A 24,192-nucleotide genomic window follows, 5' to 3' on the forward strand; every position below is an offset into this window, starting at 1 on the left:
TATCCCCATGGAAATCTAAATGCACTTTCACTACTGTTTGTACCATCTGGCTAAACTGCATTTTGATTTACTGCTACTTGCTGTGCGCAATGACAACGTTTAATTCAAAACTATTTATTTACTAATTGGAGTATACACTGAATTGCATCACATTAATTTGGCAGACATTTTCCTATGAGGGCAACGTACAATAAGTAATATGGTATATTAGGTAGCTGTAATGCATCATTGATAAACTGACAGTGAAGAGAGTTGCCTTAATCATACTTTATATGTGGGAAGGAACAAAGAAAATTTGCTTGACTGAAATCAAATGTAGAAAATTACCATCCTGGAAATTCAAAGTCTACACATGTACTTGAAAAACCAGAGAAAGCCTTGTGTGTCTCTCCATTCAGTGGCACTTTTACACCATCTCCGAGAGGCTAAAATGAAAAACCATGATGATAATCATAAAGACATCTGAGGCTCTTACTCTTGACTAACACCTGAGCGGTGGCCTCGATGATGCCCAGGCTGCTCATGGCCACGCAGGTGTAGTTTGCAGACTCCCGGACACCATTTAGCTCGAGCACATTCCGTCCAATCGGCATGTCATCCTCGGGGGTCAGGTCCTCGTTGCCGAGCATCCACTTGACGTAAGGCATGGGCGAACCCACGGCCACGCAGGTGATGTTGACGCTCCCTCCCGGCATGATCTCGTGGTTGGAGGGGAGGATGGAGAAACGAGGGGGCACACGGCGCACTGGGAAAGGAGGAGAGCCGGGGGGTAGAAAGGAAGGGGGGAGGATGTGGGGTTTAAAGGGGGTGAGGAAGGGGGGCGGAGAGAAAAGTGGGGAAAGGGAGCGAGGAGAAGAAAAAGGTGGAGAGAAAGTAGGAGGAGGAGAGGGGAGGGAAGTGAGGGGGGAGAGAATGAGAGAGAAAGAACGAGGCAGAGAGCAAGGTCGAGGTTTAGAGAGAGAGAAAGCGAGGGCGAGAAAGATAAAAAGGAAGAAAAAGAGAGAGAAGGAGAGGAGAGGTAACAGGAAGGGGGAGAATGAACTTCAGGGTTTTTACAGAAAATTACAAAGGGATATTTCAAGTTTAGTCCCAATTACTTTATGGTACTGATGATTCCAACAGAAAGACACAAATCTTGTGTTGAGCTCAACCATTCAGAGTGAGCTGCCTACTCAAAATAATATAGTGACAAACTCTTGAGTAACACTTCAACCAGGACATGACACCTATAGTCAGTTTCTCTTGTTAAAAAACACTTTTTTTTTTTACTAATTTTTTTATCAATTTAAACAGAAAAATAGGCTGTGCTGTTTTTACATTACCACCTAATGACTGTGACTAAGAATGTTAAACTTTACCAGAAACTTCAGAGCAAAACTTTACTTCATTGAGATTCCTGTGCCTTGAGGGGCTTGTGCAGGAGATGCGCTCTTTTTTAGAGACAGTGTATGCATCATGGGGGCCGATCAATAGGCCCTGCCTGCTATTTGTGTCCCCATGAGAAGAACAAGCAAAGTGGCAAGTTACATCCAATACTGCATCTGTCAGAGCTTGTTTGACTACTTATTATTGAGAGATGCATCGAGAGACTGAACTCATAGGTCACTTGCATGCCTGGGCGACTCAAGAGGGATAAAAATGGTGGAGAAACACAAAGAAGAGAACGAAGAACTGAAGACTTAGAGGGAGACAGAGAGAAGCGAGACACCGGAGAGACAGGTAGAGGCATAGAAGAAGAATCAGAGCGAGAGAGAGAGAGAGAGAGAGAGAGAGAGAGAGAGATCAAGACAGAGACAGTAAGAGAGAAAGAAAGAGAGAGAGAGAGAGAGAGAGAGAGAGAGTGAGGCAGCTCTGCTTCTCTTCCAGACAATGAAAGGCAATGTAGCAAAGGACAGCCACATTGTACAACAAGATACTGTACAATACATAGGATTCATAACTGATACAGTGTGTAATCAAATGAATTGGAAATGTGGACAGGAGTGGATCAAGGGTTCTAAAAAGGTGTTGTGGCAATTACAGAGTGATCATTGGACACAGTAAGTAAAGAACACCAAGACAGCATGAAAGAGGCAGAACGGGAAAGAACGAGTGCGAGCAAAAAGAGAGATATGTGAGGTAGTATGTGCATGTTTATAAGTTAATAAACTTATGTACATGTGTCTGTCGCTCCTACACATCAGGGTGCAGACAGAATGCAGAAGAAGAAGAGAAAAAGGGGGAAGGGAAAGGAGGGGAAAAGACAGGGGAGTGGAGATAAAGAGAGGATTAGAAGAGGGTTTCGCGGGGAAGGAGGGAAAAGGGGGAAGAAAAGAGGAGCGAGGAAGAAGAAAACACATGGATCTATTTAAAAACACGGCTATATACCAGAGTCAGGCCCATTCAGAAAGTAGGTGCTTCAAAAGTAAGAGAAGAAGAAGAAAAAAAAGGACTAGCAGAGATCGGATGTTGAAGGCACAGAGAAGAAGAGGATACCCGAGGGTCACAACACAGGAAACAGAGAGAGACAGAGAGAGTGACGGACAAACATCTCCGGATGAAAGGAGAGAATGAAAGGGAAGGCAGACAAAGAGCAGAAACATTGCCAAAAAACTCAGCTCAACTCAACACTAGGAATGTGCAAGAAAAACTCTACTAAACAACAAATGCTCTAAAAACAGAAAATTTTAAAAAAAAGGATACAAAATAAAAGCATAAAAATAAAGTTACTGTGAAATCCTACAGCAGCAAAACATGGAGAGTCCAAGCGTTTTTGGGATGGCTTGCAAACCCAGTAAAAAATCTAATATATATATATAAACTCAAACATATCATAAAAGAAAATGTAGGAATGCAAAATGAAATCAAATAAAAGGAATACATAAATATCGTTCAATATGCTGCATAACCTCCACTCCTTAATGAGTAACATCATTACTTGGAATCTTCGCGGGCCACATCCCCCTACTCAAAGAATCACAGTTGGATAGAAGTTAACATTTTAGCATGACTTCAACAAATCAAAAGGAAGAAATAGTTGCCGTGACGTCACTGTCATTGCATGGATAACAGATAAAAGTTCAAAGCATTTGGAATACTTGTGGGAAATAAAAAAGCAAAACAAAATGATCAGAATTAAAAAAAAAAAACAAAAAACCCAGAATTGGATACAGAAGTTGAAGACAAGAAAGAGACAAAGAGACAAAAACAGGTAGATCTGTTAGAAAACAGACATGATTAGGCAGGCATCTCCTCATCTGAGCATGCTGGAGACAGACAGACAGACAGACAGAAAGACAGAGAGACTGCATCCATGACAGCTCCATGCATAGGACAGACAAAGCAGGTGCAATGCAGCATGACAAAAGTATCATTGAAGCCGTTATTTACCTATCAACAAAGCCAAAAAAAAAAAAAAGAAAGAAAGAAAGGACAGTTAATTAAGCATGTGGATTAATTTGGTACCATGAGCAACAACAGGATGGAGGTGAAGACTCAAGATGACCGTTGAGTAATCTGAATTCAGCGGTAAAAGTATCAGAGACAAATGACGCAAGGATCTGCCGCAGAGACATAGGTGAGCACTTTAAAATAAAGCGAGCTCATAACAAAGGATAATCCTTCACATGCTCACAGAGCCTCTAGCTTAAAGTTAATCGTGCCGGGCCGCATGATTCCCTTCCATTTTCTATACAGTTTGCAAGAGCCGGGAGCTTCAATCTTTATAAGTGGAGCTATCATTAGTCCTGTCCTCTGCGGGGAGTCTGGAGGCTACAGGCTGGGGAGACCTTGGCACAGCCTTAAGGATTACGGCTGTATCTCAGCGCCGCTATACAGCTGACATTTACTCAGCGCCATCCCCGTCTGTCTCAAGGACACGGCTTTCATTAACCACTGCAATAAGCGGCAATCATTAATATCCCCTCAATATCTAAAAATGAGATATGATTAATTTCAAATGTCAGTCAACAGAGGCGTGTCAGAGTGTTTGGCAGAGATAGCAACAGTCGAGGAAAATGTGACACGCCGCAGACTGTATTACACTAAAGTTGGTGTGTTACAGCAGGCAATATACGGACGGCAGAGGATTGGTATGAATCTTGATGATGTGCAGCGATGGGAAAAGTGTGCAGATCCTTTACTTAACCCTCTGAAGACCAGGTATTTTTAGCTGTTTATTTCCCCTGTCGTATTTTTAAATCGCCCTGGGTTAATTTTTTTTACTGCAGTATAAAGCCAGTAGGGAAACAGCACAGCTATGACTAGAAGTAGAGAGCACTCAAAAATGACTTTGGTGCTGTTTAACAAGGTTATAATGGCATTAATTGGTTAAAAGTTCAGCATTGTTCATTATAGACATTACAATAGAATCAACATGTAAAATTTTACATGTGCCCACAGGTGTTACTAATTCTGGGGGGAAATGGTGACTCTACACTTTATTGAGGTTTTACTACTGCTACAAACTTGACACTGTTCACGCTGCTATGCACATTACACATTTCATTAAATTGTATGTGTCTTCCTGTTGCTTCATTTTATACTGTTTTTGAGTCATGCTGCATTTAGATAATTGATCAAGTATTCTTTATTTTCCTCTCAGTCTCTCTAATTACATCTGTCTCCTCTCTGCTTCATGTAAACACTGCCTGCAGTTTAAGCAAAAAGTCTCAAAATTCTTATTACACGACTCCTAGTTGCAGCTGAGTCAGTTCTGGCTTCTCAGTTCTTTTTTGCCCTTTAAAGAGCTAGTGCAAATGGTTTATTCATGGTGAATTCCTAAATAACACGTGCAGAATAAAGAGATTTTGATGAAATATCAATATTTTAAGCTTTGAAGTGGTTAAATTTCTTGATATACGTTACAGATGACAGATGATTCGTCGTGTTTTTACACATTCTGACTGATACATGGTGACCTTTTTTTTAAAGTTACCATGCTTTTAAGACCTGCCATTCAGAGGGTTAAGTTAAAGTCTAAAAATATTCCATCACAAGTTAAAGTTTTCATTATTAAAAGCAAAAGTGTGCAATTATATTATTAAACAAAAAAGTGTAAAAAGGACTTTTGATGAATTCGCCACGAGTGTCGTGAAAAGAAACTCTAGTGAATTTTCTGCTTTTTAACAAAACTTTGCAAGAGGATGGAACAGGAGCAGCTGCATAGTCCTATTTTTAAAGTGTGAAACTGTGAATCTAAATTGTAAATGCAGACTATATTATTGGGCAATTATTGCAGATACATTCATGTGTGTGTGGGATTAGTAGTTGCTTTAGGTGTAGCTAATTTTGAGTTCCTAATGCTGTGTGGTTGAATCATAATAAGATCATCTTATGTATGCTGTAGCTTGTATTTAAAATCATACATGTGCAAGTATTATATTGCCCTCTAAACAGTAGTGGTATGGCAGTATTACAACCTGGTCAGATTTTTTTACACGAGTACAACACTTGGGCAAATATCCATCACTGGTGAGGCGATTATTCTCTTCCCATCTTGAGTTTATGTCATGAATTTAGTTCAGTAAGTGATGCTTCTCCCACAATCCAAACATAAGTTCAGAACAAAGGGGGCATGTACAAGCATGACGGGGTGAGTGCAAGGTTTCCACTCCGTGCAACAGGTGCAGAATTGGAGCAGATGTGGTGACATGGGAGCAGGGACGTGGTGATGCACACAATGATTCAAAACGGGCAAAAAAAGAAGCAGCAGCATGACATGACAAGACAGCAAGTTCAATAATATCACAATCCCAGCATATCAATAGGCGTGAACACACACTGTGCCGTGCTCTCGTGTCAGTCCGTCAGTCAACAGACATGCAAGCGGTGCTCCTTTCTCTTTCTCTCTCACTCCTTCCATGCAAACATTGCCTCTTTTTAATCTTCCAATTCTTGGGTCTCCATGACAACAAGATCATACCATGCAGAAAACATTGATCGGGGAGTGAAGGCAATACCAAGGGTTCTGCACACAAGGCCTCACAATGCAGTCAATGCACTCTGCTGCGTAGGCAGACCACTTCATCATCGTAGCAGCTTTACTTTCTTCATTTTGGATACAGATTTTAATCATTTCACTTCAAATCTACTGCGGCGTCCTTTAGAATGTTTTTATTTTTTTCTGTTTTGTTTCCCTCTGTTTCAAAATTCAGTGAATCTTTCTGAAACAAAGGAGTAACAAAAGAAAAGAAAGAGCGCACCAACCTTCTCGAAGCTCTGAGGGATGGAAGGGGGTTGATGCAGAACACAATGACGTGAGGGGGGAGAGAGAGAACGGGGAAACACAGAGAGAATAAAAACGGCCAGCGCAAAGCCACTCGCTTCACCGCACCACACACACACACACACACACACACACACACACACACACACACACACACACACACACACACACACACACACACACACACACACGTACACACCTTGCACGCACACACCCACACCATCGCACACCTCAAACACACACACACACGTCTCTGATATCCCACGTAACACAGAAACTGGAACTTGTAAATATGAACATTGGTTGTGGTCTTTCAGCCATAAGCCAGAGATTCACCGGCACCCACAGATAAAGATTCAATTAAAAACGGATCATGTGGGTGCACGGTGATGCCATTCATGTAAAAATTGTACTAAAGCCAAAATAATTTCCTTGATTAATGCATCCAATTTCATTCAAATCTTCAATCGGATCAAAACATTGTCTTTTTTCAATCTGCCTCTAGTACAGAAACCACTTTAGTAGAAAGATCAGTGATGTTTCCATGCAGTTAAACCGAGGTGTGCTCCCGACTTTGTGCTCACTTTTTTTATTTGATTCCACTGCAGGAGCTCACACCACGGTTTAAGGTGGACTTGTTAAAGGTGGTTGTGAGAAATACCAAACAACAGGGTCAACATATATTGTAGACAATGGATGGGTTAGTAATACTTGTATAAGAGCACAGTAATGGAAAAGAGGTAGCTTTATTAATAATACCAACAGCACCTTTATAGTAGTGATTTTCTGTGTGTCTGTTTCCCTGTGCATGTGTGCGCGTATGCACGTGTGTTGTGCGTTCAGGTCCTACCTCGCACGTATAGGTTTGCGGGAGAGGAGTAGCGCACGCCTTGTGAGTTGGTGGCCACACACTCGTACTTCCCTTGGTCTGTTTCCTCGCTGTTCTCGATCTGTAACGCTCCTGCGAGACAAAAAAAGAGAGAGGTGTTTGGTTGAAGAGAACGTGTCCGCTGCTGTACGCCTTCCTTTACATCTTGTCCCTTTCATCCCGAGATATCCATCTGTTGTTCTATTTCTGTAATGGCTTGACTCGTCCTCGTCTATTGCTTCAACATCCAATGGGCCCCACTCTCCTTTACAATAAGTCGTACTTTTTTTTCTCCAGTCATTTCTTCTAAAATGCGAAAAGAAACAGCAACATGTTCAAAATTCAGATATTCCTTACAAAAAAGTTTGGAAGGCAAAAACAAGTCTCAAAATGACTTTTTATAAACTTAGCTGACACTTAAAGGGCCTTTAGTCGTATACGTCTGTAGCAGATAGTGATTCCTCTCCTGCAGCCGGCATACTTCTGCCATGAAGAAAGCCTGTTTCTATCTTGGCAGTTAACTGGCAGCAGCTACACAGCTTTACCCTCCGGCACCGACCCAATGATGCTCTTTAGCTCTTTTACTTCCTCAATTTTTATCCTCCTACCCTGCTCCCGCCGTGATAAACAGTGTCTCCCTAAACGTGCTATAATTACACACAGCACTCGTCAGGTGTTCTTTGTTTCACGGGGTGCTATTCTTACAGCTATGTTTTTTGCTAACGGCCTTTTGAATTACCAGCAGAGATGGATTTTTTTTCCCTTTTTTTTTTTTTTTGCTCTTTCAGTCTGTTCTGTCACATTCATCTCATCTGAAACTGACTTTGACATGAAGCCTGAGGAGGAAGCACAATACCATGCATTACCCTCTGCTGCATTGCACAGGGTGGAAAAAAGGGTGGGGAAAAAAAAGGCACAATTCAAGACGCACACGACATACACACTTTCTAAAGGAGCGACACGAGTGCGGTGACAAACAGGCGTGCGCGCGCACACACACAGACACACACACAAAGCAAGTTAAAGTCTCAGACAAAGTGCTGTGTTTTGTATCAGATCTTCTGTGAGGCTGATAAAAGGCATCTGGCTTGTACGTGATGTAGAGAGATATATGGAGGAGCAAGATATAGTATGCTGGGCTCGTACACAGATTTTTCACATATGCAGACACATTTCTGAAGAAGAAATGTTAGGATTCATGAGTAAAAGCATACTCAATACAAGTCCTGTGTGCAAATTTAAAGGGCTGTTTCGTCTATATTCATCGTAAACCTACATACACACACAGATACATATGTATAGCCTCAGATCTCATTAAACAATTTCAGCAATATTTAACACCCTCCAACCTTGGACCCTCGAAGAAAAAATCCTTATTTATAATTTCAGGGCCTTTTTCTCTCATACAGCAACAGAAAAGCTGAAGAGAGGAGGAATGACATGTAGCACAGAGTTTTCATTGGACCCAGACCGCTGCAGTAAGGATTCAGCCTTGATGAATGATGCACACACTCTACCAGGTAAGCTGCTGGGGAGATCCATGTAAAAGCTCTCCAGTGGGGAAAAAGGCAGAAACCTCAGGATGAGCAACAGAGGAAGGATACATCTTTCCTCACAGAAAGACAGAAACGTGGGCAGAAGTAGCAATGGTGACACTATATGAGGCAAAAGAAGGCGAGTTTTAAAGACATCTAGCAGCTATTACACTGTCAGACGGCAGGATTTATATAAATGAATAATCTTTTAAAGATGTTCCAATAATTCTGATTATCAAATTTTTCATTAACAAAATAAGTATAACTGTCAACAAAAGCAGTGGAAGAGAAAATATATTGTTTCCCGACTGAAAAATAGTGCAGCAGTATTCAGAAGAGCAGGAGCCCAAGAATATTATGTTAATATATTAATATTTGAGTCTATGCACATTGAAATTATTCTCCATCACTACACACGCAGACAGACTGTTCTTCTGTCTCAGAGTGTAGGTGCATCTTTACACACACAATAGCTGATCAGTTTGAAGAAATTTAAACTCTGTGTTGTTCGAGGCTCAAAAGAGGGAAAGTTTAACTTGTTACTCTCTGCTGGGGGCACGAGTATGTGTTTAGTGAGTGGAGGCGCTGCCAGCCGAAGCTGTCATCCACTTGCTTCTGTTTTCTGTAGTTACATGAAAGGAAAACAGCCCCTGTCCTCCTCTTTCTCCCTGCTTTCCATCCCTCATTTCCCCGTGGTGCAGGGCAGAGTTGGGAAATAAACAGGAATAAATTATCTGCTCGACAAGCCAAGTCTCCTCTCCAGAATGTGGTAAGACACTGAAGGAGAAAGCGAGAAAAGACAGCGTGGAGGAGACGTGGGGCCGGACAGGTGGAGCTCTGCAAAGAAGAACTCATCTGACAACTGGAAGCAGCTCATATGGCTAACCATCAGCACAAATTTGAAATCGGGAGTTGAAATCTTTTATGCAAAACACGTCATTACCAAACATGGAGAAAGACAGGTGTTCAGTATACATGCACGCGGAAAGGTCAGCAGTCGCATAAATAAACACACAGTGTAGACAGAAAACTGGCAACAAACCAACATAATGAAAGTCAGAGCGGAAAAGCAGGGTGAAACGCTGCAAAAAAAAAAAGGGGGAAAGTAAAAGAACAGAGGGAGAGCAGTTTGTTAGTCGGCGTGGAAGCTGCTGACAGACTCAGAATGAGATGTGACTTAAGTAAATTGAGCTGCTGCGAAATCGCGGATGGTGTATAATGTCTGCTGGACTGAGACTCAGCTGATCAGATGACAACAGATACTGCTAACCTGATAGCTCTGCTGGAACATCTGGGTCAAACAGATCACCTGGACTCCATCGCCCACGAGCTGAGACATTCATTTAACTTGAGACTGGACATTACCAGCAATCATGGCTGATTGTTGCTATTTTGAACCAAATTAACTTAACATTTTTACCATAACTGGAGAACTCACAAGTTCCAAGGATTAAACTGTTTCACACTAGTTGTATTTCAACTATATATTTCCAATTGTACACCACAACATTAAACTGAAAGCTTTTTTTTAAAGCCAGGATGGGTGCATATTGATTTTTAACTGTAGACGACAAATTGATTGGTCGCTTTGTAGATGGTTAATCAACAAAAAGGTTGCAATTAACTGATCACTCTTCAAAGCAAAAATGTCCAAAACATGCTGATCCTGATTTATTTGCTGCTTTTCATGATTGTTTCTCCTTTTTTTATATATATTTGCATGATTTGATTAGAACAAAAATGATCTTAAACTGTCATCTTGTACTATTTCCTTACAGATTTCCATATTTTCTGTCAGTCTGACAATATGATCTATGAAAGGATTTCTCTCTCTTGCTATTTTTTTTTATTTAAATGGATCTTTACCAAAAACTACTCATTTGTTTTTCTTGGCCAATGTCCTAATTTCCTACCAAATTCCCTTGAAATCTGTTTTTGAGATTTCCTGCTGACTAACAGCCAGAAAAGCTAACAAATACACCCAGCATAATCTCTGTGAAAACAGTATTTAATGATGCAAGAAGCGGCATTTGGGTCAGTCCTGATGAGAAAACTCACCTTCCAAAAGAAATATTTATAATTCAGTTTGGATGCTGCCTGTGAAAAGTAAATAATGATATTTGTTGTCTTCCATTCTAACAAAACCGTTTTTCTGTGCTTGCATGTTAACAGATAAAACTGACCTAAGCCGTGACCATAACCTTTGATCAGATCAGGGTTCTTAGCAAAGACAGGTCCATCCATTACACAGCAGTCAACCTCAGAGTCCATATTGAAGGCCATCTGTTAGTATGGGTTTATGAAGGCTGTTAAGTGCCTCGGCTAACTCTCCAGATCTCAGTCCCAAATGTCAAAAATAGACAGATAGCTTGTCATGGCTCTCCTCACGCACATCTAAACCGGTGCAGCAGATGGCATGGAAAAATAGGTGGATGCCTTGGTTGAGGAATAAAGATGTCAGGAGAAGTTCATCTCTATACTGCACCATATGTTTCTGTCCCCGGGAACGGATGAAGTGCTCGTGTGCGGATTTGAGATGTGTAAACAGCGTGTTCGCCGTGGACGGTTACCTGCGGCGGGAAGCCCCCGCTGATGATGGATACTTACAGGGCAATGAAACAGCTCAGAGTCATCTTTGGTGAAATTTGAGTGCAGTCATCCTCTACATCATTTTTCATCCTGACCCATATGGGGCATAAAAGTGATTCCAACACCCGGCAGAGAAAGAAAAGAAGAGACGGAGAGAAAACACCGATCGTGGCCCAAAAACAGATTCCTGGCTGCGCTCCAATGAGAGCTGGCAGCCGTCCACTAAATCACAGGCATTGCTGGGGAAGGTGCCTCCATTAAACAGATCTTAAAGGAGTGTTTCATCCATAACACATTCCGGTGCTATTTTGTGCCCAGCTCAGGTGTAATTGATTTCCTCCAACTCATTTCACTGCAGTGTTCGGTTCATTATACAGCGCGTTTTTGTTGTTCAGGTTTTGTGATGGTTTTGGTGATTTTGAATCCTATTAAAGCCTGCGGTGAATCTCACCGAGCCATCTGTCTTGCTACTGTTTCACTGATGTGATATGTGGCCTAACATACTGTACCGGTGAATCACTGTCATGTCTGTGTGACACTCTGCAAAGCACCGAGCGCGTCTCAGAGCCGACCAAGCAAAACTCACCATGATAAATGATTAGAAAGTGTACAATTTTAGACCTAAGAAAATTAGTATTTGTTGCACTGCATACCAAAAAACAGTTAAAAAGAAAACAGTTAAAGAAAAGACTCTGTTACTCTGTAGCTTCAGGGCCACCAAGATTAATAATAAATACAGAACGAGACAACAATTGCACAGTGCTTATAATAAAACATTAAAAAGCACTACATTGTGCTCTCTTTCATGTTTCTAATGACTCTGATGGACATACTACAGCTTGAAAAGCCACATATGTCTTTAGAACATAAGGGCCTCTCATTTTGGGATGTTTGTTTTTTCGCAGGAGAATATCTATTGTTTCACCTGCATCCATGCAGCAGCAAAGCTGTTCCTACATCACACTCCACCCACACCTACACTGCAGACTGTTTTCCACAGAGGCAATTACACTACAGGTATTCTACAGTATCTACCACAGCAGTAAGTGACCATTTTTATACACATCAGCAGGTTGTTGGGGAATTAAACCTATGACTGAGTGTAGGAGCTAAAAGAGGTCTCTCTAAACAACAAAGCTGCAGCGATGGTACCTGCAAACAGCAGTCCTGTCTACCACTGTAACTCTCCACATGTTGAAGCAGTGTGCACGGAGCTGTAGTAAAAGCCATATGCTGCGTTTGACGAATACAAATGAGAAAAAAGACATGAGCAAAACTGCAAGGAATAGAGTTGCAAATACTGCATGCCCAGCAGCTAGTTTACATCCTGCAGCTGCTTCAGAATACTGTTATTTTCAATGCTAAACAGCATATCATCATTAGTTAATGGTGCACTACTTAAGATTCTAGCCACTGAATTGTGTTCAGAGCTGATCATGGTCTAAGTAAATGTTAATGACTTTGTTCTGTTTTCTACTGCATTCAGTACAACGCTCCAGCAGTCTGAGCCAGACTTGCTACTAAAAACTTTGCATTTGTCAAAAGTTAAATTACTGACAATAAACACAATTTTAAGCTGTAGTATGTTCTGTACAGCAAGGGAAGCATCCCAATAGGCATTGTGTTAGACTACAAAGGAGCTTGAGCTTACTTTCACTGCATGATAACTAACTAGCCCTACTGAGCAACAGAAAACAATACAGATCCATTTTCATTTCTTCTACATGAATCATCGGCTTTTAAAGATGCTAAGGATTTGCCTGGAACATGCAGCTTTAGTCTCGGCCTTTAAACATGATAAGCGAGAGCATCATCAATTTATTAAAACATTACAGCGGCAAATTCTGCAAATGGAGACGCAGGCACATGGTTGACAGAGGGCACCAGTGATCAGTGAAGGATGTTGGCTGACAGCAGGGAGATATCAGAGCTGGCAGGACGAAGGAGCACAGAGAATATGGATGAAACAACAACAAAATGGTTTCGCTTCACCATCACTTTCATTCCCCCTGAGGATGGCTGAGCGAGAATGGCTGAGGAAAAACGCGTCTGCCTTCTCCAGGAGACACTGTATCATCTATACAGATGAGCATAAACAAAGCTGAACAAACTGTCTTAAGCACAAGATGTGATTCCTTTGTACTCATCCCTCGCTGTGTCTGCGCAGGCACGCTGTTTCCCCTCTCTCTCGCAGCAGAAAGAGAAAACAAAAACTTCCCTCTCCTCTTCATCACTGAGCTCATTTCACACAATTTCCGACTGGGCGGGTCAAGATAAGGAGAGCATCAGTTAAATGCCTAAGTTATGCGCCTATTGATTCTGAGAGTCAAGGACAGAGAATTATTGTTGCCTTGGGGTAGATTGATTATTATTATATTAGCTATTTATTTCCAAGTGCATTTACTTTATAGTGAAGTTTTTTCAACCCACATGAGATCCCTGGTGTTTTTTGATATTTATGATACACAATGGAAAGCGACTTTTGCCTTTAAAGTAAACATCTTTTAATCTTATTTCCCAAATGTTAGCAAAATGGCATTTTTCTCTTGGCTTAAGGATGGCACAATTATCCTTTTTCTGAAATTGGCTTTAAAAAGGTTTTACGCCCCCAAAGGATGTAGATAAACTCACAGCAGCATGTAATCCCTCAATCATAATTAAAACATGATAATCACCAAATTTCGAGCAACAGGGATTTACCTGACAGCAATGCTAAGCTTTAGATGCACTGTTTGTTTGGTTACCGGCAAATGGCATAATCTGACTAAAACTTATCTGTCTCACCTGATCGAAGCTTTTTGATGCGACCCTGGCTGCTGTTGGGATCCACAGGAAGGTAGTCTTTGAACCAGGAGATGTCTGGATCAGGGATGCCGCTGGCAGCGCACAGCATGGTGGCCGTCTTGGTCCGCTCCACCACCTTCAGCTGGGGCCCCATGTCTATACTGGGGAAGCCAAATGGCAACAGGTCCTCTGCAAGGATGAAGAAAAATAGCAACATTAAAAATCCAGTGCAAGCAGTCAAAAGTTGTACTTAAGACATGGAAGTGAAATGCTTTGAGTTAAATGCTAATATCAGCATGTTAACATAATCAGAGACAATGCTAATATAAGCCATTAGCATATTAATATAAACTTTACCATATTAGCATTGTTTCTGTGACCATGTTAAGGTATAGCATGTACAATGTCTAGCATATTCACCACCACTAAGCAGCGACCTCCAGGGCTGAAAAGTCCCAAACACTGCAATTCCTCAAATGGCCACTTGAGGCTCGTTCCCTAAGTGAGTCACTATTCATAGACCCCCATGTTAAAACGTTGAATTTACAGCAAAAATTAAAATGTTTACAGGCTGGTATAAAAAAAAAACACTTGGTCTCTATAGCTAGTTTGCCTGTTCATTTACAACTGTACGAGTGTGAATTTTGCTATAATTCACTAACTTTAATTATATTAAGGTTTAAAGTTTTGCATAATAAAGGCTGTTGCTGGTCTAAGTCACAGGTAGGAGCCGGCACAGGACAGTCCTTGAGTCCTTTGCCCGGAGACGTTTGCACAGCCCACCTCAGTTCCACCCATGCTTCACCTCTTTCATCGGTTTTGAGCCAGGAGTTGGAGTCAGGCTCTGCAAAAATAGCGATGGCCACAGCCACAACACAAAGCTAGACAAAAGGGTTCATTCATCTTTATTTACAATCAGTGGCCATTAGTTTAGCATGCAAGCATGTTGACATTTTCTCATTAGTGCTAAACACAAAGTACAAGCCAGGAAAATTGTAAATGTTATTGTTATTGCAGATATTTAGGCATTAACCAAAGTACTAGGCAAATTAAAGTTGGAGCGTTTGAGAAATATGTGCGCTATGTTGAAGCAAATCCATGGGAACAATAAAGAGCAAATGTGTTTAGTGCTTATTTTTTGGTACAGTGGAGCTGCAGTTTTTCTCAAATCAAATGGCTGCTTTATCTCCGTGCACAAAAGCACAGTTAGTCCTGCCATGCATTCAATCCTTACTTTCCTTCATCTGTGCTGAAACATAAGCGCTGCTCACACACGCAGCGATGTGAGAGCTACTGTTTCCCCTCTTAAACATCTGCAGACCCATGAAAGTGGAGATAGTAGCGAAGACAGCGGAGCCACTATAGCCTCCGTGATCAAAGCCTCATGTTCATTCCTACAGCAGGCTAGTCATTAGGTGATAAAGCAGGCAGGCAGAAACACAGCTAGGTTTTTGTGTGTCGACATGCCATTTCTAGAGGAGTATAAACATACCGCCCAGTCAGCAGGAGTCACTTAAGTGTCGACACATGCGCACACACACACACACACAGACACACACGTACAGCATATTCCTACCAGAGAAACACAGGTGTTTGGTGGCAGTGGCTGTGAACTGTGAGCTTTCAAAGGTGTGGTTCTGTGTTATGTGGTGGTAATGATTCCTGTCTAATAACTATGCAGAGAGTTGCTCAGAAACAGCAGCAGCAATTAGAAGCTGGGATCAAGAGGAGGGGCAGGGCACCGGGGGTAATAAGGACTTGTTAGCAGTAATTGTTAAAATGTACCAACGATTAGAGAGGCCGATCTGGGATGTGTCTGCATGCGTCTGAATATGTCTGATTACGTTTGGGGGGGGCAGTGGATAAGTGTGTGTGTGTTGTCTGTGTGTGTACATATTTGCTTCTATAGCTATGCTCTCATTAGCATCTTCACAGATTTCTGCAATAATGTGGAATAATGTTGTGCAGCACGTCCGCGCATATCCAGGAAAATGAAGGTGTGTGGTTGCTTTCTATTTCACGCACGCAAACACATTCACATGGACTTTCTCTGGTGAATGGGATTAAGAATCTTGGTGACAACAGTCCAGATGGCCAGACACGTAATCAAGCATCCATCAGCCTTCCTGCTTCCTCCTCTCCTTCCCGTTTTAACCGCTCTATCTCTCTCACACATGCACACAGACACCTCCTCCATACCTGGAGCTATAATTATATATTCCACATTCCTACAGCAGTGAGACAATTACCGACATGGCAATTTGCTTGGCAGGTAAATCAAACCCATCAGAACATCTTTGATTGTCAGGCACAACAAAATCGGCTCAGAGTTTGCTCGCATCACGCCCAGCATCACAGACAAATCTGGAGCCAAACCCAGTCCGAGCTGCAGATCGCGGCCACGTCAACTGTCTGTGTGTTTTTCCTCTGCTCCTCCTCTCCTCCGGGCCCCCTGCTACCTAACCACATGACAGACATATACCATCTGTTCCCGCACTCTCTGTGATGGGGATGAGAGGCTGAATGGAGATAGGATCTATCGCTCTCTTCCTCTCTTTCCACAGTCATCAGCGTCGGAGAGACCCCCATCAGATAGGAGTGTCAAGCTGCTGCTGATGCTGTGGCTGAGAGGGTGAAGGAGAGTGGAAATGCCACCAAAGGTAAGAGAGGTCTCCAAGCTTGGAGGAGAGCCCGATGATGACGTTGACCGTACCGACCGTCTGACAGCAGACAGTGGAGATCCAAGTGGAGGAGGGAGTGGACCGCGCTGACCCCCCCCCCTCCTGCCCTATGAATCCAACCGCCGCCACCATTCCCCACAGATCAATGCTAATGATCCACCTGAATGGAGGTCAGTGGTATGGCCATTGATGAAACAGGGAGGAAGAGAAAGGAAGGAGAGGAGGGAGATCGATGGGCAGGTCAGGAGGCGAGCTCCCCCGAGGTGGAGAATATGCTAGGGCTACATCTGCTTCCCTCTGCCCTCCCCCCTCCCGAATCCCACCCCTCTCCTGAGAGGGTTCAGATGGTCTTTTTATCACTCTGCCGGCTACCACTACATGGACTCCCTGGCTGTTAATTAGAGCACGCCACTGCACTGGGCTTGGGGCATGTGTATGTGTGTATGTGTGTGCGTGTGTGTATACGTGCATGCGTGTGTGTGTGTGTGCATCTGTCGGGGGTCTGACTCTGTATTCCAGATAGGTCTTTATTAATGCTACAAATGCATAGTGTGGGTGGATCATAAACTGAATAATTAGAGGGAGGATAGATAGATAGATAGATAGATAGATAGATAGATAGATAGATAGATAGATAGATAGATAGATAGATAGATAGATAGATAGATAGATAGATAGATAGATATACAATACAAACATTAAATAATATAATATAATGTATGAAGATGCACAAAACAACAAAACAAAACTGCGGATGTGCAATTAGTGAAAGTCTTTACAGCAAGTGGCCCTGGTGCTATAGAAAGACAGACTCATTAATAGACAAATAGAACTTACTAATACAAAGCAGCAGATTGATTCCCTGCTCTGTAGATGCAGATAAACCATCAGGCAGACAGTTATACTGGACACTGAAGTAGAGTTCAGTGGAGAGGAGAATAGGGAGTTACAGGTATTCAGCCAGGCTCCTGGATGAGTCAGCGACTGCTTGAAATAGATACTGCGGGCATGGCCTTGATCACACTTTTTACCAAATGAATCATTTATCAAACGCAAACAGTGCTGCAAAAGTACCGCTTATTTTTCATCTCCTGGTTAAATTGATAAGACAGCCTATGGAAAAATGCGCCATGTGTATATAAACACTGTGTGTGTCAACAGCGTTTGGGGGAACATTGGCAAGAGAAGAGCAGCATTGTTCCCTGGAGCTTTGTGTTTGTGTGTATTTGTGTGTATCAAGAGGTTGAGAGCGTACATTTTGGCCTGGTTATGTTTGCAGAAGGGCAATCAGGCCTAGTGCCCAAAACCAGTCAGTGGAGCCAACCAGATCTGGGCAAATATGCAATTTGTGTATCCGTGTGCGTGCGCACACACACACACACACACACACACACACACACACACACACACACACACACACACACACACACACACACACACACACACACACACACGTGCAGTTGTAGCACTGAGAGACGTACACACCCAAAGAGTCAAACACATAATGCATATGATGGAAACAAACAAACATGAATCCAGGTTTTCTCTCCGTGTCTCTTTGTATTTTCCTTTCACACAAACACAGTCACCCAAACACAGACACCCTCTCTCATGCACTCACAAACACTCGCTTGGCCAAACAAAAAATAAAAAAAAATCACCATTTCTTCTGGTTAAGAAACAGGTTGCCTATTCATCTCTCAGTTCATTTCAGAGGGAAATGGCCATGTGCATGAAAGAAGCCCGAATAAAAGCCGATCTCGAGGAGCCTGATTCAGGATTAATCTGCCGGCACTCAGCAGTCTTCAGAGGCTGTAATGCTTTGACTCCTATAGACTGCAGGAGGGCTGAAGGGAAGCACTTTAAATGCTAATAGACCTTTATAATAATAGATCACAATACAATGAAGAATCAGACTAAGCATCGTAGATCAGTCACACCCAAAACCCACGTGTGTCCTCATGATCTTGAGCCCCATTTTAGCAGCCAGAGACTAAACACACCAAACAAGATGATCCCACATCTGACACGCATGTGTGTGTCCCGCACAAACATGCATGAAGAGCTGACGGGAAGAAAAAAGGAAAAGGATGGAATAAAACAGTGAAGATGAGGGGGTATATATGATGAAAGCGCCAGTTCTTCACTCAAGGAGTGTAATCCTCTTGCAGGCTGAGTTGATACTCTCAGTTGTTTCCAGACCAAAATGCTGCTTGAGCCGCCGGCCTGCCAATGCAGCAGACGCCCGGGGGAATCACTGATCTGACTCTGTTGTTCATATGAAGGGTGTTTGCCGTGGTGGCAGAACATCTCTCCTCCCTCTTTTCTCTCTCACCCTCTTCCTCCCCCATCCCTCGCCTCCCTTTCTCCTAAAATGGGACACTGGGAGGTGAGTATAATCAGGATTACTCTGCACAAACCAGGCATACACACACAGATGTATGCACACATGTACACATCCATAAAGAAAGAAGTCCATATGCAAGCATTCACACACACACACACACACATACTTGTGAAGGTCGTGCACGCACAAGCACACACATACAGCGCTGCGGTGATGAGAATCTCTCGCCCACCAGAGGTTTTTCAAACATGCAGAACTGCAGATATTCATGTCTCCTGAAGGCAGAACAACACAACTGCAGTGTCCATAGAAAAGAGCAGTTTGGATATAAAGGGGATGGGGTGGAGCAGCACCAGAGCCTGTAAAAATTCAACGGGAGGAGTGAAAAGAGAGTCCGGATAGACAGTGAGGGTCAGGCAGAATGGATGGCTGAGAAAATGAAAGAATGAATAAAACAAAAGAGGAGAAATTAGAAACGGATATCGCTGTGAGCCAAAGAAAGGGCTGCCAGAGTCAAAGGGAGGAAGACACAGTGATGAGTAGAGAAAGGAGGATGAAGAGGAGATGGGTGATGATGATGATGATGGTGAAGTCACAATAAGAAAGATCTCTCAGACCATAAACTACCACATCTGCATCCATTAGGCAGCCTTTAGAGCAGCAACAAATACCTTGTGGCCAACCACAAGCCCCTCACACTGTGCGACGCTGCTTTTAGTCTCGGTCAACCATTATAACAAAATGATGAGAAGAAGCACATCAGGGGATGAAAAGAGGAAGAGGAAGGGTTCTGACCACTAACGGGAAGCCTCCTTTCTACTTCAGTGGTTGATGAAGGTTCTCTCCATTGAACCTTTTTTTTTTGAAAAGACCAATCCGAGCACAATTTCTGCAGACTTTTGTGTGCTGAACGGTGTTTGTGGATAACATCATGTATTCTGCAGCCCATCACTCAGCCTTTAGTAGCCTGAATGAGTGTCTGACAATTGCAACATGTTTAAGGATTTTTTTTTCTGTGCAGAGGAATTTTTTTGCCCGATCCCAAAAAGGTTTTAGCCAGTGCCAGAAGGAATGTAAAGGAAGAAATTACAATTTAAATAACACATTTTGGACCAGTTTTGATAACTGAGGCTTCATTCATTCATGCATTAAAAAAAAGTTCAATAAACAATTAGAAAATTGAAGAAAATGCATAGATTTCTATCAAACAAGGAAACAAACTGATTTCCTTTGGTGCATGTGGGCCACTGCTTATTATCTGTGTAGTCAGCCGCAAAAGTTCATTCCGAGCCAGGAAAAACCCTTAAACTGTCAAATAATCAGAGGCATTAAGTTCTATATTTTAGGCTCGCGCTCATGAAGTCAGAGGAGGTACCTTAAAGTCCCTTTATTTTCTGCATCTTTGTGAAACGTGGTGCTCGTGGATCACTTCCAAAGCTTAGAAAGAATTCAATCATCAGTACAAAACATGAGCCGCTGTGTTAAAAATATCTTGTTCTTGTGCTTAAAAATAAATAAATAAAAATAAAGTCAAAGGCACATGTCTTTTTACATAAAAAAAAAAAAACTTGAGCAGAGAAGTCAACTCTGTCTTCCAAAAAGCTTCTTGGAAATAGACACTTTATTTCAGTGAACAAAATTGTGTCTGAGTCACCAACAGAAGGTTAATAGCAGGCTAAAGTTAACACTCCGGAGAAATCCACTAATTCCAGGGTGCAGACTGCAGGGGAAACAAGACATTTTGGCTGTTTTGTAAAATGCTGACAGTATGCTATTTTTGACACAGATTTCTATCTTCCTGTTTTTTCACTGTCATAGATCACATGTAAAATTAGGTTATTATTGATGTGTGATTCATGCATGAGGCTGATTCATCACTAATTCATTGCAGTAAAGACAGCTACATGCATTCTTTTCTTTCCATCACCATCAAAGCGCACAAGGCAGGCAGCAATACCTACGTTTCGTCTCTATTCTTATTTTTATTATTCATATTCTTATTCACAGGAATAATGATAAATTGCATTACATTTGCTTTATAATTGTTCTTTCTGTCATTTCTATAGTTTGCATAAAAATACATTCAGAACTTAAAAGCAGTTTCCCTTTTGGATTCTGTATCAATTCTGGATCTGGAAGTATTTATTGACAACTGCACGCTGTTTTATGTACCCAAACACAATAATGGAGCCTTTTAAATGTGTTACAGCTCTGATCCAAACCTCTGCCAAGCTTCTTCTCCAAAGGAATGGCTGCTGAGGCTTATTAGTATTGAAATATTTAGAACCACTTGTCATACCTGGTTGACAGCAAAAAAAAAAAAAAAAGACCAAACAGCAGCTGAAAGATTTAAACGTCAAATCCATAGTGTAGTTAAGTTATCAAAGAGTCTCCTGTGTCTCAGCAGCAGCAAGTGAGCTTTCTAAGAGGAATATACAGTTGAGGGGCTGGACAAAACTTATTAACTACTGTATCATGATACATAAAATCATATACGATGATTTTTAAATTACATTATTAATTTCTTTTATGTTGAATATTTTTTCATGGATAAAACAATCGCATAGTAATTTCAGTTTTCTGGAAAATTCAGAAAATAACCTAAAAAATAAAACTTCATTAAATCCATTTGAAAATCCAATACAACTTCTGCCTCATCATTAAGCAGTCCTGCTTGCTGACTTGCAACATTTCTCTCCATGACATCATACACTTTAAATAATAAAGGGACAGCTAATAAAATGTGCTAAAATCGAACTGAACCAGCATTGATTATATTGCTCATTCTACACCTAGAAAAGCACTTAAAGAATCATTACCTCTGCTGCCATTTGCATGTAATGCGTTTTTTTAAAATTAATATGACTACTAACAGATTATAATCTGACTGGTTCTTTGGGGTAAATCTTGTTTCATTCATTGCTGTTCTGTACTCTGTTCTCAAACACTGATGATTCTGCTGTCACAGAGGGGATGGGAACATCACAGCCCACTGATCTCAGCGAGAGTAAAGTTAGCACAAACAGGAGCAGAGACACACAGGACTGCACACAGTGGGAGGCTCGCCCTCAAGGTGTAGTTTATGTGGTAATGTGCTTTGGATTGAGGCTGTGTGTGGAGAGATGATGGGCCGGGTAACAGATGGACAGGAGTCTATTCCCTGGGCTACCAGCCTTCTGCTTACCACACAGTCCTGCCAACTCCACAATCCTCATCCATCTCCTGCACTCCAACAGCCCCCCTATCCCCCTCCACAACTCCTCTGACATCCCATTTCATCTCTATTTCTTCACCACCCAGTTGTGTTATTCAACTTGCTCCCACCTACTCAAGCTCCATCATACTCCCTCTCACCTCTGCTCGACCTCTTCCTCCCTCTTTCCTCTTCCTCCTCAATTACTCCTGGCAAAAAAAGCCCTGTCTGCCAACCCGAGGCCTAATCCCTTGATTTTTGCTCATGTAGTAACAGCCTGAGCAGCCATCCCTCTATTTCTTCGTCCGTTCCTGCTGTGCTGGGTGGATGCCCAGCGCTCAGATCCCATGCTAGCAGCCACATGCTGCAGCTTCAGTGCATAACATGTTGGAGCATCACATTAGATAACTTTTACTCCATGGAGACAGCGTACATTAGATTAACACCATCACCCTGGCCAGGAAGCACAATGATTACAGCAAGCTGGGTTGCTGAAATACCCCTTAGCGAGCACGCTAGCTGGCCCTCTCTGTGGCCAGATCACACTCGGTCGCACTCAAAGGCACTATAAAAAGAACAGTCCACTGCAGCCTGCTGTGCCGTCAGGGTGTGGCACTGCTCTATTGTCACATCTACAACTGACAGCCCAGCGAAGCGAGGATGATGGTGGAAGCCAGGTGTGCGCACGTGAAAAGTAAGCATCTCTCAAGTGGAAAAGGACTGTGTGTGTGTTTCTGCATCTTACCTCTGATAATGGCCAGCTTTGCAGTGACAGACACCTCTCCTTCACTGTTGCGTGCAACACACTCGTAGATGTTCTCATCTCGGGGTGCTCTGAGCGGTTGGATCCTCAGCACAGCACCTGCACCCTCATCAAACTCGACAGTCTGGACAGCCACAGAACCAGAGAAAAAACAAATTAGTCACAGCAAAGTAAGCAGATAAACCCTGCTATTAGAACAACAAACTATAAAGCTGCAAATCAGCACCTTAGTATAGTTTTCATTGAAAGTATTAAAATGACAATAATTATACTGAAACTCCTCATAGACCTTCATTTGTTTCTCTTTACCACAGAAACGTCACCAGTCAGGCACAGATACAAAACATGTACCTGCAGATACGTTGCTGAAGCTGGAATCAGTGTCCTGCACAAAGACACTTCAGCTGGGGAGATACTTACCAACCTCGGGAGTTGAATCTGTTAAGCATTAGGTCACATTACTGCATCAATATACAGTCAGGCTTCTACTGAGCTATTGCAATTAACATCCGTCCATCTTTACAGCATTTAGCATTTAGACAGTAATATGTGCATCCAATACAAAGCAAAGTCTAATGCCATCTATTGATTACCTTATATTTTCATGTTTTTCTTTTGAAAAAAATGCTCAGAATTGTATTTTAACCTTGCTACTTTTGCTTGAAATGCAAAACATTTGCCAAGAGTTAGTTGAGAAGATTGATACCACTCTCATATCTGTGGTCTGACTGGGCTACAAAGTCAATTAGCTTAGCTCAGCTTAGCTTAGCTTAGTATATTGGCTGGTAACTAGAGAAAACAGCTCACTTGACTCTGTACAAAGTGTAAAACAAAACAGCAAACAAACAAAAAATTAACATTAAATAAAATTTCAAATGCTACGTAAACATTTAATGACTAGTTCTCTCTTGCTAATGGCATCTATAAGTGTATAGTAATATCTAAATAGAGTAGATGCAGCTTTTTATATATACACTATCACTGAAAAGTTTGACGTCATCTAAAAATGTCCTTATTTTTGAAAGAAAAGCAGATTTTTATGAAGATAACATTAAATTAATCAGAAATACAGTCTAGATATTATTAATCTGGTAAATGACCATTCTATTTGGCTGTGTGTGTACATATACATATACATATACGTTTGTGTATATATATATATATATATGTATGTATGTATGTATGTATGTATGTATGTATGTATAAAGCTACATCTGATCTATCCAT

General features: G+C 41.8%; 1 protein-coding gene across 1 annotated transcript in view; it reads right to left on the reverse strand.

Moving 5' to 3' along the window:
• Positions 1-24,192, reverse strand: part of LOC110948953 (receptor-type tyrosine-protein phosphatase S-like) — a 70,318-nt gene that overhangs the window by 27,221 nt on the left and 18,905 nt on the right. The window contains exons 4-8 of the mRNA XM_051953599.1: positions 22,948-23,089; positions 13,982-14,170; positions 7,056-7,166; positions 2,158-2,172; positions 476-745 (exon numbers count right to left, since the gene is read on the reverse strand). Coding sequence (XP_051809559.1) covers positions 476-745; positions 2,158-2,172; positions 7,056-7,166; positions 13,982-14,170; positions 22,948-23,089 — 727 coding nt within the window. The remainder of the gene's footprint in view (positions 1-475; positions 746-2,157; positions 2,173-7,055; positions 7,167-13,981; positions 14,171-22,947; positions 23,090-24,192) is intronic.

Source organism: Acanthochromis polyacanthus, chromosome 9 (genome assembly GCF_021347895.1).
Source record: "Acanthochromis polyacanthus isolate Apoly-LR-REF ecotype Palm Island chromosome 9, KAUST_Apoly_ChrSc, whole genome shotgun sequence".
NCBI lineage: Eukaryota > Metazoa > Chordata > Actinopteri > Pomacentridae > Acanthochromis > Acanthochromis polyacanthus.